Source organism: Eutrigla gurnardus (genome assembly GCF_963514095.1).
Source record: "Eutrigla gurnardus genome assembly, chromosome: 18".
In the NCBI taxonomy this organism is placed as follows: Eukaryota; Metazoa; Chordata; class Actinopteri; order Perciformes; family Triglidae; genus Eutrigla; species Eutrigla gurnardus.
Window position 1 is genome coordinate 10,754,844 of NC_139929.1, and position 18,734 is coordinate 10,773,577.

Sequence of the window (18,734 nt, forward strand, 5' to 3'; positions counted from 1 at the left end):
TCCATAAACATCCGAGATGCCTTCGTTTTCTGCGGCTGGCTGAAGGAGAAAGGCTCCAATTCATCAAGTGGAAGTTGCGGCGCGTTTTTCTTTTTTCTTTTTTCTTTCTTTTTTTTTTTTTTTGCAGATGTCAGGACCGTCTGTGACAAAGGTTTGACACCAGAGCTATTTGTCACACGGACGTGTTTTCAAGCAACGACGAAGCAGAGATTAATAAGGTAGGGTCGCGCGTTGCAGCTGAGTGGCTCGAGAGACATTTCGACGGTCAAAACGAACACGAGCGCGTGTGGGTGCGTGTTATTTTTAACATCAGACGGACCGAGGGCACACACCATCACTAACCTACTTTCCAGTCGCCCCTTAAACGCAGCCATCTGAGCGACGGCGTGATACACGTGAAGTGCACGGATTGCGCCTTTTTCGAGGTAAAAGGGTATCAAACTGTATGCATGTGCATTATGGGATATTTCAAATCATGCGTCATGGCTGCATTAGAAAGACCATACAGCAGGCTGGAATTGTTCTGCGGCTTCGAGCCGCTGCCCTTTCGGTTCAAGTAGAGCACAGTCTTGAGTAAAATGCGCGTGTTGGTGGTTAAAAGCCTATTAGCATGTACATACGTGTGTTTAGTGTGTTATTTTCGGCTACATCATGCGTAGTAGACCCGGGGAAAACAGCGTACACCGACAGTAATTCCTGGGCACCCTTAAGCGGGAGAGCACGTGACCAAAGCGGGGCGGTCGAACTACAAGCCATTTTGGGGACGGTGTCAGTTTCCACAGAGCACACACACACTGCTGCGTTTTTACTGGGGGTGAAGCGGATATTTTGGAGGCAAAGTTAGCGGCGCCGAAGTGCGAGCCCCGCCGAGCCGAACCCGGACTACCGGGCTCTCTCGAAGCCGCGGATCGGACACGCTCACGGCGCGCGCGCGGCGAGGGGAAGAAAAAAAGAGGAGTTTGATTCCGCACGTCTGAATATGCGCTCCGGTCCGCCGTGCGCCCTCCGCCACTGACAGCGTCTGCAGCCTGCTTCAAGATGGCGGCTCGGCTCCTATTCATTTTCTGCTGATCGCCTCTCAACTTTCATTGTCTATTCGCCTCGAGACCCAGCGATTTCCCGGCCAAGCCTCCAGGTACGTCTCCCTCGATATCGTGTCTAACTAGCCGGGGCAGCAGGGGAGGTTCGCGGCGGCGCGTTTGTGCGTTTCTACGGACCGATCCAGCGGTGGATGCGGAGCTTTCAGCGGCGGCTGCAGCGATCACCGACGTGGAGCTCCGCGAGTGTGTCTGCGCACCACTTTTTTTTCTTCTCGCGCGCGCGTGTGTGTGTGCAAAACATGTTCGCCGCTCGAGCACGAAGGCGAATTAAGACCACCGCGCACCCGGTGTAGCATGATCCACTACCGAGGGACGTGTCCGTATGAGCTGGTCGCGGTCGGGGCTCGCGTTGCGTCCTTTGGATTTATGTAAAGTGGGAGATCTCCAGCGAACTAGACCCGGTTGGCTGAATGTGACCGGCAGCAAGTGCCCCGAACGGTCCCTCCGTCCCCGTACGTCCACGCAGCGTCGTTATATTATAGAGTCGGAATGTTTGGCGTGTTGCAAACAGGGTGCCGTGTTGCTTTTGTCCGTGTGTGGCTGAATGGTGGAGTTATTAACTTAACTTGGATCGCTCCCACAGACGTGACAATGAGGCGAACCGTCGCTGTGCCTCAATGTGTCACGGCTATACTGCTTGATAAACGCCGGATCATCGTTACATATGCTCTCTGGCTCTTTATGAATCAGTGTGTGGTTTTCATAATTAAGAAGGAAGGCTGAGTTATTGAGAATTAATAATAATAATTAAAGAAATATGAGCTACACGTCGGCCAGGGTACAAAGGGCTGGTTGTGTCTCCCAAACAGTCGGCATTTGCAGCTTATTTCATAAATGCTGATTGTGTGTTTGACATGTTTATGTATTTCCATCTTTTCACCTTTATACAGCTAAATGCTGGCGCACAGTGTGGCTCTGTGTTTGGTGCTCGGACAGGAGGACTACACCAGGGCTTCTGCCTCTTTGGGGGATAAACATGATCATTTTAGCCATGGTTGCTGTTGGACAGCCCCTGTTTGTGCGTAATTGCTTCATATGAATGTATTCCCCCCCACTCTGGGTTCTCGGGTCCAAAGCCTCGCAGGTCTGGTGGATGGACGCTCCAGACTGGACGGGTTACTTCACAGTGCGTGTTAGGCACAATGTAACACACCCGACCAACGTTGATTTGTTTGTATTGCCTGTAATGAGCCTCAGTCATGTGGTCAGTCAGGAATCTCCGGTGATTTGTTTTTTCGAGATGTTCTGAAACTGACTTGACAGCGGGTTAATACGAGGGCTTGGTGTTTTCCCATTTGCCGATTTTAATTGGGTTATTTCCAGCTGCTGCTGGTTTACGTGTAAGGGGAACCTTTACGAGAGGAGCTGCTCTCGTTTGGGGGGAAATAAACGAGGTTTGGGTCATTGCGAGAAGCGGGGGAAAAATCTCGGCAATTGTTGTTGCTCCACCGAGAGGATTAAAGATTCAGGAGCGGTTGTGAATTAATTGACGACGTGCCATCAACACCGACTCCACAATTTAACTGCCCATAGAAAAACAACAGTGGCGTGTAGGCTGCATCTATTGTTTCTCTATCCATAACGAGGATCTTGGCTGGGTCTATGGATCCACGTCTTGGCGGTGGGCTTCGTGGCTGACTCGGAGTCTCCTTAAGTGAGCACGCAGCTCCCTGCGGACCGGGGGGAGAGCAGTTGTCCAAACACAAGGCGATCGATTAATGGCGCAACAGGCTCCTTGCATATATGCAGACATTATCCAATCCATCATGGTCCATGTGTGGAGTGCAAACGTGCCCGCGCTGGTGCGTTCAGAGTCGGCCGGGAGAGGTCGGTTGGACCACCGGGGCTTGGGCGCGTGGTGGCCCGGGGCTGGCCCGGCTGTCATCTAAAGAGGGTCACCTCCTCGTGTCTAGTGCTATATTTGTACTTTTAATAACTGGTGTTTTTATTTCTTCAGGCGGTAAAGGGAGGAGTCATTATGGATTTTTATTAAAACGCGCTGATTTAAATGATGGCGTTGAGAGCTTCCATCTGATGGCTCATAAACACTTTGGCACAGAGATCTGTTTATAGACGGGTCCGTAAAGCGTTAGCGACGCTCACTGTAGTGGAAACGCGGCGCAGAATAAATAAGTGCGATCCGGTGCGCGCTTCAACTTCAGCCGCCGCCGCCGCCGCCGCTGCTGTCTGGCCATGTTGCTGCCGCACCGCGCTGGTTATCGCGCCACGGAAAGCAACGCGAACCCGAATAAAGCGGAGATTCTTCCGCGGGTCACACTCCCCCCTTTTTTATAGTCCGCTAAGATTCCGGGCATTTCGTGTAAACGTGTCGCATGCTGGTTTTTATTCGCCCCCTTTTTCGGAGGAAACCCCGCAGCCCGTTGAACCGATACGGGCTTGTTTTTTTTCCTCCACAAAATGGCAGCCGTGCTGTCGGCAGCCTGGCAGTCCAGCCGCTGTCTGTGTGCGCGGAAGGGGGAACCGGGGGAGCCTCCGGTCCCTTCCTCGCTCGCCTCTCCGGACCCCGGCGGCTCGCCGTGTTGTTGTTTTGGTTCGGGATCCCGCCTCGTTCTGGTGCCTGGCGACCAGCCATGTGGGCTGAAAAAGCAAAAGGAGTTGCCATAGAAACGCCCAGGTTTCCCCATAGCCCGTGTGGCACACCTGACGCAGCATCTCCATCGTTCCTCTCCCACCAGCACCAACCTCCTAGCTCATATTATTTATTCAGTTTTGGGTAAATGTGCTGTTTTGAAGTCTCTATTTGTATCGAGAGATGCTCAATTTATTTAGAATGCCAGCCTGCACTCAATGCTTCATGGGTGTGTTTTATAATTATAAATATAGACTTGTTGTGGAATTTAAAACTATAGCTCTCAGTGCTGCATTATTTAACAGCAGATGACCCGAGCGATGTGACAGAATGCATCCTAATGCATGACACATGAAACCCAAATTATAATTTTTTTTTTAATTGGAGCTGATGAACTTTTTGATGCGTGTTTCGACCCGCACTCTTCCTCTGGTGTTGCCATGTGATTTAACGCTGAAGTGGCGGAGAGGAGCGCGGAGCTCCATCGATCTCCCACCGATTGATTTATGATTATTCACCGCGCCTCTGTCGGGCTCCTTCCCCTTTGGTTATTGTTTGATTAGCATAAAAGATGGTGTTTCTTCAACGCAGTCAAACAAACAAGCAGCCTCGTTTTCCAAATGGTCTGCGTCGGAGACCTGCAGCCCTCTGATGCCTCCTCGGCGTCCATGCGTGCGTTGTTTTGACTTGCTCTTTTTTCCCCTCTCCACGCAGGCTTGTTGTTCCCTTCCCTCAACATGCATCGGACGACCAGGATAAAGATCACGGAGCTCAACCCTCACCTCATGTGCGTGCTGTGCGGGGGATATTTCATCGACGCGACGACCATCATCGAATGTCTTCACTCATGTGAGCAAACGGACACAAACAATGGCTGCAGAACATTCTCTGTGTTAACATGTAACAGGACTGAGAGAATATAGCCTCCATGGATCTTTCTGGCATGTTTCCCTGTATTTAATTTAAACTGATAATGCTGTAAATGTAGATGGATATGTCTTAAGATGTTTTTTTTCCTCTGGTTTGCAGTTTGTAAGATGTGCATTGTGCGCTATCTGGAAACCAGCAAATACTGTCCAATCTGTGATGTACAAGTGCATAAAACCAAGCCTCTGCTCAACATTAGGTGAGGACTGTTTATTCCCATTTCTGCATTGTTCTGTTTTCCTCTGTTTTCTTTCTTCTTCTTTTTTTTTTTATATAAATGTGTATTTATTATAGGCAAGATAGAGGTTCATGGAGTAAACCCCCATCATAGGTTGAATGGATGCACCTATATTATTTCTTATATAGAGAAATGAAGTTTTTATAGGCTGCTGTGTGTAATATTAACACTACAACAGTAGTAGTAGTTTTGGAGATTGTCTTGAATCCTGGTAGCAGAATGTCTATTTAATGTGTGTGGCTGTATGTATGAATGTATTTAAGCTCAGCCTTCACACAACGTGCTTTCATGAGGTTTTATTTGTCTTCTTCTACATGAGCTTCATTGAACAGGATCAGTCAAACCGACTGTAAACTGCTTTCTTTAACTGGTTTTATTGGTTTGTTGAGGATTCCAGTGTCACAATGACTTGACTCGATTCTCTCTCTTCCTCTTTCTAGGTCTGACAAAACTCTACAGGACATCGTATACAAGCTGGTCCCCGGCCTCTTCAAAAGTAAGAGTCCGACAGTCTAGAACATGTGCTTACTTTTATTCTGACTGTGAAATATTTTCCACCTTTTTTGATTTTGATCTTTTTTTTAAAAATGTATATTCAGCCAAGTAAAAAGTAAAGACATAAGAATGTGTATGATCAAAATAATTTATCCACACCAACTTACAAAGTTCCACTTATTTTCAGTATGTTTATAATCTGTTATATATGTTGCTTTTGCTGAGCTGAAATCGTCTCCACTGTCACATGTAGTCGTTTTACCGGGCTGCTTTTTTTGTCTGCCGTAGATCAAACCTCTCAAAATAGTTTGGGTAAAACTCCCATTGGTTTTATGGCCAAGTCTCGTATATTTCGTTCCTACGAGGATGAATATGATGATAAAATGGATGTGGAGTGTTTGGCAGGATTTAAGGCACAAGCTGTGTTTGCTGTCCTGAAATAACCCCTAAATGTAACGTTACCAAACGTTGGTAACTCTTACATCCTTGCCACTATGCTGATGCAATTTATCCCCGTATGTTATTTAAGAACTCGACTTATATTTTTGCCAAAGCGGGAAGTGTACAGACTTGTAATTGCTTGTCCTCCTGAATGTCCCCAGATGAAATGAAGAGGAGGAGAGACTTTTATGCGGAGCACCCCGTAGATGGTGAGTTGATCTGTTATTCCCCTTCAGTCACTACAGTGAAGAAAGAACCACATCTCCTGAAACTGTGGACGAAATGAAAGAGTTTATTCTCTGTAGGCGTTTCATTGCAGTTCAGTGTTCCAAGTTATATTTTGGATTCATGTTGTTTTTTTAGGTTGTTTTTTTAAAGTATTTTGTGTGTGTGTGTGTGTGCAGCCTCTAACGGATCAAACGAGGACCGTGGCGAGGTGGCAGACGAGGACAAGAGGATAATCACTGATGATGAGATCATCAGCCTCTCTATTGAGTTCTTTGATCACAGCAGGTAGACTTTTGTTCTTATCTTTGGTGCCACTTATTATTAATGCTACTTTTTCATGTTCTTGACAGAGTGGCACACTTAATATTTGACTTGGTTACAGTAGCGAGAAATGTCATGATTATTATGCCATAATAAGCTGAATGAAATATTTAAATGTGTGTATTGTCTTGTATAATATGATGATCGGGTCCTGAGGGGCAGAACTCACAGCTGAGTGACACATGTTCTTGAAGAAATTAGCCTTTGTCCAATCATAGTTTCTTATAGGCTACTTTTTAAGGAATTAACTAATTTATATCTAATGGATGTAACTGTTTCAGCCTTAATTACATTTTTTTGTTTTTGTTTTGATGTTGTGCATTAATACTTTTTTCTTTTGAACATTTTAAGGGCTGTTGACATGAGCACTGAATCACAAATATGTGTCAAATATTGTTTCAGGGAAAAATATGAACAGGAGTAGTAGTAGATCACCAGATGTTGATAAATATATACATTTTTTAAAATATATTATTAATTGCTGGTAATCAAATAGTGTTCTAACATATAGGTATACTGTTGGTACATAGAAATCCCAAGTATCCGACTTGTAAAGTATTCCTATTTTCTCTGTTTTATTCTGTGCAGGCTGGGAGGTGCAGTGGAGGACAAGCAGTCTAAAGATCAAAATATGGCAAGTTGATTTTGGCACATTCTCTTCTTTGCCAGCATTATTTCTTATTAACATCCTTTACATCAATATTTTAATGGAATTTTCTGAAGTCAATTTTTTTTCACTACTGGATATTTAATTCCCCACCTCTGTAGTGAAATTTGACGTATTTGAAGTAAACATTGTTTCCTCTTGAGAAAAGCCTGCATTGAATTAGTATCGCAAATTATTTTCTAGTCTGTATCCGATTTGGATGCTTAGTCATTCTATATCATTATACTTCTATACAGATGTATTGTCATATATGTAATTTTGGAATACGCACATCTGCAGGTGGCCAACAAGAGGTACCTCCAGTGTCCAGCAGCCATGACAGTCATGCATCTGAGGAAGTTCCTGCGCAGCAAAATGGACATCCCGAACGCCTACCAGGTCTGAATTGATTTACCCATTCATTATTTGTTCATATGATCTTTAACTAATATACATTGGAGATTTATTTAAACATAAATCTGTTGGTCCACAGTAATTGTTGTATAATGATTCTTATTTAAATTGAGTTACTGTTGTATTAAATTGTACCGTTTTTTCCCTCTCTAGGTGGAAGTCATGTATGAAGACGAGCCTCTGAAAGATTACTACACGTTAATGGATATAGCATACATCTACACTTGGAGACGGGTAAGAGGTCTAGAGAGCTAGTTTTATCTACATTTTAACTGTCCAATGGTTGTAATTCAAATGATATTTTGCCAGTTTATGATACTGTATTGAAATTTTTAAGTCTTCTACATTGTCTAATACATGTTGCTATTATCATCTCAGCTTGCCAGCTGGAGCTTAAACACCTTGTGATTTAATGCTTTTTAAAAAAACAAAAAAATCCAGTGTTTAATTACTTCAAAATAATGGCATCTAATGTTGAATTTCAATCTTAAAATTTGGGTATTCAGATTTGAGTTAATGTATTATTATTTATCAAAAAAGCACTACACAGAAAAAAAACTTGGGATTAGGAGGTCAGTGGAAAATAAGTGATGAACATTGTTTTGAAATATAGAAAACTGACTGACATGTGGCTGTTGGATTGGGATGCACAGCTCAGTTCAAACGTTTAATTTGGCTTGTAGGCTCACGTTTGATTATTATTGCTAATATGAAGCTTCATCTGTCCTTCAAATTTATTTTGGACACTTTCATAGTGCTTGATCGTGGTTGCATTTAATTTGGAATAATTACCACGTTTTTATTGGCTGTGGCAGACCATATTGAATTTTGGACAACTGCATTTTGAGTTCATTTTTGTTGTAGGTGTAAGGTTGGTTCAAACATGGTGTGAAGAATTTGTATAGAACTTTATTTTTCTTTTTTGAGGGTATTTATTTGATGGCTTTGTTTTTAATTCAACAGCTCTAACATTATTAGTTTTATGCCTTTTATTCAACCCTTCCTCGCAGAACGGCCCGTTGCCGCTGAAGTACAGAGTCCGACCCAACTGTAAGAAGATGAAGGTGAGCCACGCGCAGCAGGAAGGCCAGAACAGCGCGAGCAGATCCGGTCCCGAGAGCGATACTTCCAGCGACAAAGCCGGAAGTCCCGCCGGGGCTCCGTCCACGTCCTCGTCGCTGCCGAGCCCCGGCACGCCCGCGCAGTCCCCGCACCCGCAGCTACCGCACGGCCCCGTCAGCGTCAACGGGACCGCGGCGGCCGCCCCTCCTCCGACCCCCAGCCGCTCCTTCACGCAGTTCGGCGGCAACAGCGTCAGCAAGCCCCGCAAGGTTTCTGTGAACGGCTCGTCGACCTCCTCCGGATGACGCGGGGGATCCGACCCGGACCAGCCAGACACCCGCGCAGCTTATAGGCCCACGGTTTCCATGCCAACGTAGTTCCAATGTGTAGACGACGTTATCTCTTTCTCTCTCTCCATTTGTTGTTCTAAATATTATGGCGTCACATGTAAGTTTAGTGGACTCGGAGACATTTCAGAATAAAAGCAAGGAGGACGCTGGGAAACTTTTTTTAATGGCCGACGGAAGCAGAAAGAAAGCTGGAGAAGAGATGGACAAGCATTTATCCCATTTTTAAAGCTACATCTTTATTTTACACAAGTGACTGAAGATAGACTTTTATATTTTGCTTTTTACATATTTTTTTTTTCGGATCAAACGTGTTTATCATGATTCTTTCATGTGTGTTGGGATATTTTTTATTTTTAACCGTCTGTTTGAACATGCATGCTCATGATAACACTTTTTGGGGTTTCTGTTGAAAGAAGATTCTGCGTGTTCGCCCCCCCCACACGTCTCATGTTGACGTTTTTTTAAAAGTGTTTCAGGCGTTGATCTTGTTCCAACATAAGGAACATGAGTTTGAACAACGCTGTTGGCCTGGAAAAAAAAACAAACCCATGGAGGAAATTTAAATTGCCTTTTACTGGAAAATAAAAAAAAGTTTCTTGTAGCTGCAGTGGAATCGGATTGCTTATCCTCTACGCCTTTAATACGTTGTAAGCAGTTTCAGAGCATCCACGTGTAAATATAAACAAATGCATATTTAATCAGCGATGACGTTATTCTCTTATTCCCCCTTTGTTCACAGGGAATGGATTGGACTCCTGTTCGGCTCCATTTCATGCTCGATGACAGATGTTTTGATGTCTCCCGTGTTTTTCCCGTATTTGTATCGCTCGATTGTATGGACAACTTATTGTATTGTTACTGTTGCACAGTATAAAACATCTAAATAAAACATTTTACACTTAAAGAAGAGGCCTGTTCTGTTTGTGGGGGGGAGATGGGCGGTCAGTCTGGAGTTTTCCATGAAGAAAAAAACAAATAAAGGGATGCTTCAACGTGGCGGACTGTGCGAGTCACCGGCAGCTGTCCGGGAATCAGCACCGATGCGGGCAACGTAACTTGGTTAAGGAGGCCAGCTCCGAGAGGTGAGGAGGAGGAGGTCAGCTCCGTGATCCAATCACGTTTCTCAATACATTCAAAGGAGAAAGAAGTATTTTGGAATGATGATTTATAACTAGCTGTATTTACTGCGTTGGTTTTAATGGAGAATGAACTAAGAACTTTGTCTCATTTGTCTACGGGACAACAATATATTTTAATCTTCCAGAATTACATTTCAGTGTATTTTTTCTTCTCGAGTAACGCCGTCTAAAAAACTCATCTAGGCATCTTCCTATCTTGGAAGCTAAAAGTAAGCTGCTAAATTGGCGATTTGAAAAATATTTTTTTGTTTCTCATATACATTTTATTCAAATTGTGTTCTAGCATATAGATCTGCTTGGTGCATGAAATCACAAGTAGAGTTGTAAAGTATATATATATATATATATATATAATATACATATATTGTATGTGTATATTTTATATATATATATAGTATATACTTTCGAGAAACATTGTGATAAATTACATTTTTAAAAAGCCTAATTGGTAAGGAGAAAATGGTCAGATCAAAGCAATCATATAAGTAATTTATTTAGACATAAGCACCTAAATGCAGAGGAAAATCAACCAACAGCACATTGAGTGTACCCCAATGTAAGCCTATATATAGTTTAGGAATAATATAAGAAGGTCCCAATGAGGCGGTTTAAGAACAGGCCTATAAGTAATGAAACAGATAAACCACATCACGCTGTCAGATAGAACCCGCGTGTTTCCATCTGAGCCTACAGAGCAGCTTCATCACTTCATAAATTAGAGTCAAAGCAACGAAACGAAAATATGGTTTATTCCGATTTAATACACAAAACCATCTGTTCTTCGGTATTAACTGATTGATTAAGCAATTAAGACAAAGTATTTTATTTTTACCCCCCCGACACACACACACACACACACACAAAGTGACCGCGAAAGAATCTACAATTCCGCTATTAGTCAATTATTAAATTAATAAATAAATAGGCCTACGTAAATAAAAAACATGAGTTATGATCCGATGGAAGTTAAAGAGTTTGGGAGGGAAAATATTTATATATCTATATTTGAAATTACATTTTAATACGTTGTTGTTACTGATAGGCTGCATAAACGTTGTTAGAAAAAGAAGAAGTGAAATACCAGGCAATATACTTAATAAAATAAATGAACACTCAGACTCAGATTATGTTTAAATTACAGGGTAACATGACCCAAACTATCCAGTCTCATGTCTGTTTGCACGGCTGGATCTATTTGTGTTCGTAGACCACTTTAAAAAAAGAAGAAGAAGAAGCCATTTTTAGTAGTCTCCTTCTTTCGGCCGTCTGTTAGCGGGAGCAGAGACGAGGAAGCAGCGGGGAGCTCTCACACGGAACGTATTTCTCAAGGTGCGAGACGAGTGCGAGAGTACCGGCGGTGAGTCATCTCCGTGATAGACGATCTTCGGCGGGAGCGCCGCAGCCTTCCTGTCTGTTGCCACGGCGACTCTTAACAGCAACACTACCGAAGCCGAGCCAGGAGAAACGCGGCGTTGAAACGGTGGTAACTTGGTTGTGTTTTCCGTGTAGATAAGAATAAAAGAAGCAGGGCGACCATGACTCAACGTCAGATCATTCAAGGTGAGATTCGCTTGGAGTCAGGAGAAGGAAGTTGGAGCTTAAAGTCAGACTGTCTCTCTTGTCGTTTTACAGTTTTCGAACAGTACCAGAAGTCAAGGTTGCAGTTTGTGCAAACGGTTGCTGATCTGGCAGCCAGACCACAACACATAGACATCCTGCAGAAGGCTGGTGAGGAACTAGATTAGATGGATGTTGTTCTTCGGCTGCTGTTTCCGGTGTTTATTACTGTCTGTCCCCTGCTGCAGGTGTGATGGCCATGCTGCGTCCCCTCATGTTGGACGTTGTCCCCGCCATCCAGCACACTGCCATTTTGGTTCTGGGCCGCCTGGCAGACCACAGGGTGGACCTGGCCAAGGCCATGGTGGAGGAAGACATCCTGCCTCAACTGGTCCACTCTCTGGCCGAGCAGAATGTCAGTATCTCACCCTTTGGTTTGTGCCAGTTTCAGACAGACAGGTTGTCCACTACTCCCTCTGGAGGCCGGTGTGTGTGTGCGTGTGTGTGTGTGTGTGTGTGTGTGTGTGTGTGTGTGTGTGTGTGTGTGTGTGTGCAGCTTGTCTGGGGGGCTACTTCAAAACCAAAGAGCACCTTTTAAAAATCTCCACCGAAACCTTCTGATAAAATATAACTTTTTGAGGTCTGATGGATTGACAACTCACAAATGATCTGTTTGTTATCCTCAAGGCCCTGCAAGGCCACCCTCCTCAAATGACTTCAATATTTTTCTTTTGATGGGAAAAGAAGTAAAAAAAAGAAACAATATTTTAAAGAAAACATTTTTTTTGCATGAGGGTTTAAAGGCACAAAATCAAACCAGGAATTCGTTTAAAAGAAAGTGTTTAATTTCTGCTAAATGCCCTTAATGTAAATGTAAAAGACAGAGTGAAAATCAAATCTCATTCCTGGTTCCACATGGATATTTGTCAGTCAAATCATGAAATAATCCAATGGTCGAAATAAAACAATGTGCATGTGAATTTATCTTGTCCATGACAGTGAATGTGTGTGTGTGTGTGTGGTTGCATGCAGAGGTCCTATAAGAAGGCAGCAGTGTTTGTGCTGCGTGCGGTTGCCAAACACTCCCCTGAGCTGGCCCAGGCTGTGGTGGCCTGCAGGGGGGTTGATGCCCTGGTGCTCTGCCTGGAGGAGTTTGACCCTGGGGTGAAGGAAGCTGCTGCCTGGGCTCTAGGCAACATCGCACAACACAATGAGTGTAAGAAAGACACTCTGACACGCTCACATTTCTATGATTTCCCTCTGCTTCTTTCCTCACTTTCTTGGTTTGAAGAGACATTTTAGCCCATGATAAGATGTATTAAATATCAAGCTTTGTCATTAATCTGTCCTGCACTTGCTCTCCATCCTGATGTGTTTTCATGTCCCCCCCCTCTCTCCATTACTGTACAGCGTTGTCTCAGGTGGTTGTGGATGCGGGTGCTGTCCCCCTGCTGGTGTTGTGTCTCCTGGAGCCTGAGATGGCCCTCAAACGCATCGCGGCTTCCAACCTCAGCGATATCTCCAAGCACACGCCGGAGCTGGCTCAGACTGTGGTGGACTACGGTGCCATTGCACATCTGGCACAGATGATCTTCAACCCGGATGCCAAACTGAAGGTAGGCAGAGAACAACCTCACAGAAACAGCTGCTGGTTTAACTCGGCTGATGATGAATGAAAAAGAAAATCAAACAAATCATTAAGTAACACCAACAGCTTTTCTTAATTATAATTTATAATAAACCCAGTACCTGATAAATCAAGTTATACATTTTCATGTGACATAAGTGCCCCCTAATAATATAATAATAATAATAATAATAATAATAATAATAATAATAATGCCTTTGCTTAATGCTTTTATTTTGGATGTCATTTTTCTCTCTAATTAGATAACTGTTATTACATAATATGAATGAATGATTTGTGAAAATATTTATATTTAAAACAAATACTCCAACTGTAGAGATATCTCTGTTATTGCTCTTTCTTTATCTATTTGCCCCTCCTTAATATACATCGGAATTTCATGTCACACATTGTAATTTACAGTTTTACTGAACTGACATGAAAATATGCTTTGTCATGTCAAGAAACATTTCCCATCTTAAATGAAAAAATATTCTTTAGTATTTTTACATTGAGTACAAATATAAATTTCCTGCCAGCAACATTATCATAAAGAAGACTAATAAAGTGGCACCTTATCTTTAATCACAAATCTTTCAGATTTAAAGACCATTGACATTAACAGAAGGAAGGTTTGGCTACATAAAATTTTGTAGCTGGCAAAAGTACCAGATTTGAATAAAGAAGGGTTACATTTCAATACAGATGCTGCCTTTAGAAAGGAACAACATTCGGCTCTAATTTAAGTCACAAAAATGTGAAAGAGCTCTGGAAATAACATGGACATGCTCTGGTCTCCATCCAGAGGCAGGTGTTCGCGGCCCTCAGCCAGATCAGCAAACACTCGGTCAGCCTGGCAGAGATGGTGATAGAGGCAGAGATCTTCCCCGCAGCCATGGCCTGCCTCAAAGATCCAGACGATTACGTCAGGAAGAATGTGATCACTCTGATGATGGAGGTGGTCAAACACACACCAGAGGTACGGCACACACTCACACATGTGGGCACACCAGTGGTATCCCTGGAAACAAAGTAACCGGCGTCTGTGTCTCCAGCTGTCCCAGTTGATTGTGAACTGTGGTGGAACGGGAGCTGTGATCGACTATCTGGGGGGTTGCCGTGGACACCTGCGGTTGCCGGGGATCACGATGCTGGGATACGTGGCGGGTCACAGTGAGAACCTTGCCATGGCTGTCATCCTCTCCAAGGTGTTAAACCCCACCACTGAAACCAGTGTCATTCCCTCACTTTCAGTATGTAGGTCACATTGACTGCAGCACCCCTGTTATGTTGTGTGTCCTCCTGTCCTGCAGGGGGTGCCGCTGCTGGCCCTGTGTCTGTCCGAGGAGAAGGAGCATCACATCAAGGCAGCCGCAGCCTGGTCCATTGGAAAGATAGGTCAACACACCCCCGTGCATGCCAAGGAGGTGGCCACCTTCAACCTCCTGCCCAAACTGTTGGAGCTCTACATGGACGCCAGCAGCTCAGAGGACCTGCAGCTTAAAGTAAGAGCTGCAGCTCCACATTGTGTGTGTGTGTGTGTGTGTGTACAACAACTGTGTGTATTAACGCACAAAACACACAGATGTGGATTCCTATTTTGTCTAAGAACTGCAGAGGCCACACACCGTTAATTGTGAATCAGGCTGTCACTTTATGACACTTTATGACACTTAATGGCATAGTTTATTATGACATTTTTATATTTGACCATGATATTATGTTTTATATTAACTGTGTTATGAGGTAGGAGACTATTAAATACTTCATGGAATACTGGACTAAGACGATGTGATATTTTTACACGTTGTATATGACATTGTATAATATGACTTTTTATGACGTGTTATGGAGTACTATACTACTTTTTGATTACAGGTTACAGTACAGGTTTTATTTTTATTACTTTTCATAGCATACTTTACTATGACACACTTTATTACTTTTCATGACATACTACACCATGATATTTTTTATGACATGCCACGTTATGCTTTTAAAAACATACTAGACTGTAGCTTTTTTATAGCATATTATACTATGACTTTAATTTTTTCTGTAACAAAGTTTTCCATGATTTATAACAATTTAAAAGCATGCTTTACTATTTTTATTACATTTTCTGACTATGTCTGTTTATGTCTGTATTTTTTTAATGACAGTTACACATTATGTAATTACTCATGACACACCTTGCTGTCACTTTTTATATATCATTCATGGCACACTAATGACTTTTTTTTTTACAACATTATGGTACTTTAGTACTATAAACTATACTATTACATTTTTATGACATACAATACTCTTACTTTAAAAACACATTTTCATGAAATTCTGTAGAACAACACGATGATGACATTTTTATGTCTTACAACTGTTCATTATGACATTTAAAATGGCATTTTTAAAATATTTATTTTTTTAATGACTAATTACTTTTTAAAACGAGATACTATACTATCACCTTCAATTTCTTTATAATAATATAGTATACTATGACTTTTAATTATATTTTACATACATACTACATTATTATGGCATATTGCATTTTTGTGACATTTTTATAACATACAACACTATGGCTTTCTATTCACATTATGTGACATACAATACTATGACCTTACTATGATATTTGAATAGCAAACTCATTTTGAAATATATAGTGTAGTCTACATATACTATATAGTGACTTAAAATACTTTTTCATTACATTTTTATGAACTATTGACATAATGTAAACTAGACCCCCTTCATGATTTACTATACTATGACCTTTTAATATGCTATTACTTTTTTAATTACATTTTATGATTTCCTTAATGACATAATATTATCTGACATACCATATGACCTTTTAAAGAAATGTTTTTCGCATCATCTTTATTGCTTACCATCAGTTTTATTTTGTGCCATATACCATTGTTTCTGACTCACTCATGACATTTGTACTATGATTTTATTTATAACATTTCAATGGCATACTACGCTAATATGTAGCATGTGTTTTCATGACATTAATTTTTATGACTTTTTTTATTACATTTTCGACATACTATATTTTGACATTGTTATGGTATACTATGGTATTTTTCATTATTTTTCATTAATTTTTCAGGATTCTATACTAGGATTTACATTTTTTTTAATGGCAATACAATGCTGTGGTCTACCAGTACGATAACAGATTACAGATACTATAACATTTTTATGACATACTATACTATTACATTTTTATGACATACAATACTATCATTTTTACACAGATTTTCATGAAATACTACATTTTGATGACATTTTTATGTCTAACACTAACTTTTTTATGGCATTTTTCATATATTTCTTTTTACATATTTTACTATGGCATTTTTTTTATGACTGATGACTTTAAAACAACATACTATACTATGAACTTTCAATGACTTTCTAATAATATCCAATTCCTTTAATTGTGCCGTAACCCACACATAAAATTTAATAACATAAATAATCAAAATAGGGTAGCCTGATGACAGAGTTCTAGTGTGTGCTTGTGTTATAGGGAACAAAATTGTGTTTAAAGCTCTTGTGCATTACTGATATTACTCTATTATTATGCTATCTTCCAATCAATGTATTGTCATGTATGTCAATGTATTTAACTGTGTCACTGATGTCAACTGCTATCTGGATATGCAGTTTTAATGCATTTGTTTTGAGCACTACAAGATAACCAGACAAAGTCTTTCGTTTAATGCCTCATACGGAAGTATTTTAAGTCAAAGGTCAGCTGGTAAAAAGAGGAGAGGAAGGGGGAAGATTTTTAGGACTTCTTCTTGATCTTTTCAGAGTAAGAATGCTCTAAAGAGTATTCTGCAGAAGTGCACCGACATGCCAAGTCTGGAGCCCCTGATCTGCGATGTTCCGAACAACATCCTCAAACATGTGCTCTGCCAGGTCAGCAAGGTGAGTGAGTCTACGGCTGGAACGCTCACAACCTGAAATCAGTGATCTGCTTTTTGAAAATCCACGTTTTTTCATCAATATTTTATATCTGTGTTATTCACTCCATCTTCCCTCCCCTCAAAGATACTGCCTGATGACAGTAAGGCTCGCCGACGGTTCGTGACCAGCGGGGGGCTGAAGAAATTGCAGGAGATCAAGGCAGAGCCCGGTTCCCTTCTGCAGCAGCACATCACAACCATCAACAGCTGCTTTCCTGCAGAGATAGTCAGGTGTGCTTCTCTCCCCAGTGCAAACACATTCACACACCTGCTAAAGCACATACTTTGTTGACATCGACACCCTGTGTGCGGAACACCTTTGAGACCTGTAAACGGTAATCCAGGCGTGACTGATCAGGTCACATGACCACGGTAGTAATATCAGCTGTGAGCTGACTGCAGCATTAGAACTACGGTTTTTCTTCCTCTAATCCCAACCTTCGTCCCATACCAATCCTAATATTCAAAATGCTTCAATAATCCACTGTATGATTTGAGTAAAGGTTACATAAGAATAAACAAATACAATGAAATATGTTTGTTCTATTTTTAGCTCTTACTTTATCGGCAATTATACGTTGTGGTTTCTTTGTTTCCTTCTTTTGACAAATGTACTTATTGTAAGTCGCTTTGGACAAAAGCGTCTGCTAAATGACCTAAATGTAAATGTTTGGTTAGAATTTAGAATATCCTCAGTGTAACACACAGTGTAGGGTATTTACAGATTGTGTTTGTTGTTTCAGTTTCTACTCCCCGGGCTACTCAGAGGTCTTGCTGGAGCAGTTAGATAACTACAAGCCTGATACATCCTGTTGAAAGGTTTATGTACTGTGTGTGTGTGCCTCTACAATAAATATAAGCAGTTTTCCATGTCTGTGTTAAGTTCTTCTTCCCCTTTAAATGCATGTTGGCAAATATAAAGACAAATATTTATGGTATTTGCTAATATTGTCATTATAATTTGTGTAAAAGACCCTAAAGATAGAAATAAATAAAACAAATCATTTAAAAAAAATTCATGGAGCTTCATAGAAATGATTCTCTAATGCCCCTGCAGAGAGGTCAAAGGTCAGGCTCAGCAGAGCAGACGGTGGGGACGTGGTGTGCTGCAGGCTGGATGCTTGCTGACGCGTGGATTTGAACCCTCGTTTAGAAGCAGCGTCCCTCACACGTCACGATGTCATGCATCGTTTTTCATTGTACACGCATAACATCACGGCTTTCCTTTTCTCTGCTGTGGTTGTAGGGGCCGGGCTGCCCCCTGGCGGCCGCGACTGCTCACTGCAGCTCAGCTGTGGGCTCGTGCAAGCGCGCGCGCGTGTGTGTGTGCAGCAGCAGCTGCAGCGCACATGGCGAGCCGCTCTTTGTTTATTGTCTGCCGTGTTGTCTCTGCTTGTTCTCCACATTGTACTGACGGTGCAAATGAGCCTCCGCCTCTCACCGCGGCGGAGACGTGAACGTGCTCCGGCAGCAGCTGCCGCCCCCCCCCGACCCCCCAGTCTGGATCCACGCAGCTACACGACTCTCTTACCGCCTGTTGGCTTTTATCAGGTCGGCAATGAAGCTACACGTTTATATCCCAGTGAATAAAAGCAGGTATAGGAAAGCAGGGCGGT

At 42.1% G+C, this 18,734-nt stretch overlaps 2 protein-coding genes across 3 annotated transcripts; both read left to right on the forward strand.

The window, feature by feature from the left end:
- Window positions 1-101: 101 nt before the first annotated feature.
- On the forward strand, window positions 102-9,719 carry bmi1a (bmi1 polycomb ring finger oncogene 1a). Of its 2 annotated transcripts, none has more exons than XM_084034187.1 (10): window positions 102-425; window positions 4,405-4,539; window positions 4,720-4,816; window positions 5,296-5,351; window positions 5,953-6,000; window positions 6,196-6,304; window positions 6,929-6,974; window positions 7,287-7,385; window positions 7,554-7,634; window positions 8,411-9,719. In XM_084034187.1, exons 2-10 carry the CDS (start codon window positions 4,428-4,430, stop codon window positions 8,765-8,767), a joined length of 1,005 nt encoding a protein of 334 aa, XP_083890313.1. In that variant the 5' UTR covers window positions 102-425; window positions 4,405-4,427; the 3' UTR covers window positions 8,768-9,719. The 2 variants fall into 2 exon arrangements, with proteins under 2 accessions (XP_083890313.1, XP_083890312.1); XM_084034186.1 differs by lacking the exon at window positions 102-425 and adding an exon at window positions 671-1,135.
- A 1,516-nt stretch (window positions 9,720-11,235) lies between these two features.
- Window positions 11,236-17,991, forward strand: spag6 (sperm associated antigen 6). The gene is made up of 11 exons (XM_084033545.1): window positions 11,236-11,511; window positions 11,584-11,679; window positions 11,757-11,923; window positions 12,541-12,724; window positions 12,919-13,124; window positions 13,941-14,114; window positions 14,191-14,343; window positions 14,449-14,640; window positions 16,964-17,080; window positions 17,204-17,349; window positions 17,862-17,991. The coding sequence occupies exons 1-11, from the start codon at window positions 11,487-11,489 to the stop codon at window positions 17,932-17,934; spliced, it is 1,533 nt and encodes a 510-aa protein (XP_083889671.1). The 5' UTR covers window positions 11,236-11,486; the 3' UTR covers window positions 17,935-17,991.
- The last annotated feature ends 743 nt before the right edge of the window (window positions 17,992-18,734 follow it).

Bases quoted from the DNA above. Each gene is read 5' to 3' on its own strand.
- spag6 (XM_084033545.1), top strand. From the start codon at position 11,487: ATGACTCAACGTCAGATCATTCAAG. The intron at 11,924-12,540 runs GTCAGTATCTCA...GGTTGCATGCAG, and splicing joins ACTCTCTGGCCGAGCAGAAT to AGGTCCTATAAGAAGGCAGC. The intron at 14,344-14,448 runs GTGTTAAACCCC...CCTGTCCTGCAG, and splicing joins TGGCTGTCATCCTCTCCAAG to GGGGTGCCGCTGCTGGCCCT.
- bmi1a (XM_084034187.1), top strand. From the start codon at position 4,428: ATGCATCGGACGACCAGGATAAAGATCACGGAGCTCAACCCTCACCTC. The intron at 4,540-4,719 runs GTGAGCAAACGG...TCTGGTTTGCAG, and splicing joins CATCGAATGTCTTCACTCAT to TTTGTAAGATGTGCATTGTG. The intron at 7,635-8,410 runs GTAAGAGGTCTA...CCTTCCTCGCAG, and splicing joins ACATCTACACTTGGAGACGG to AACGGCCCGTTGCCGCTGAA.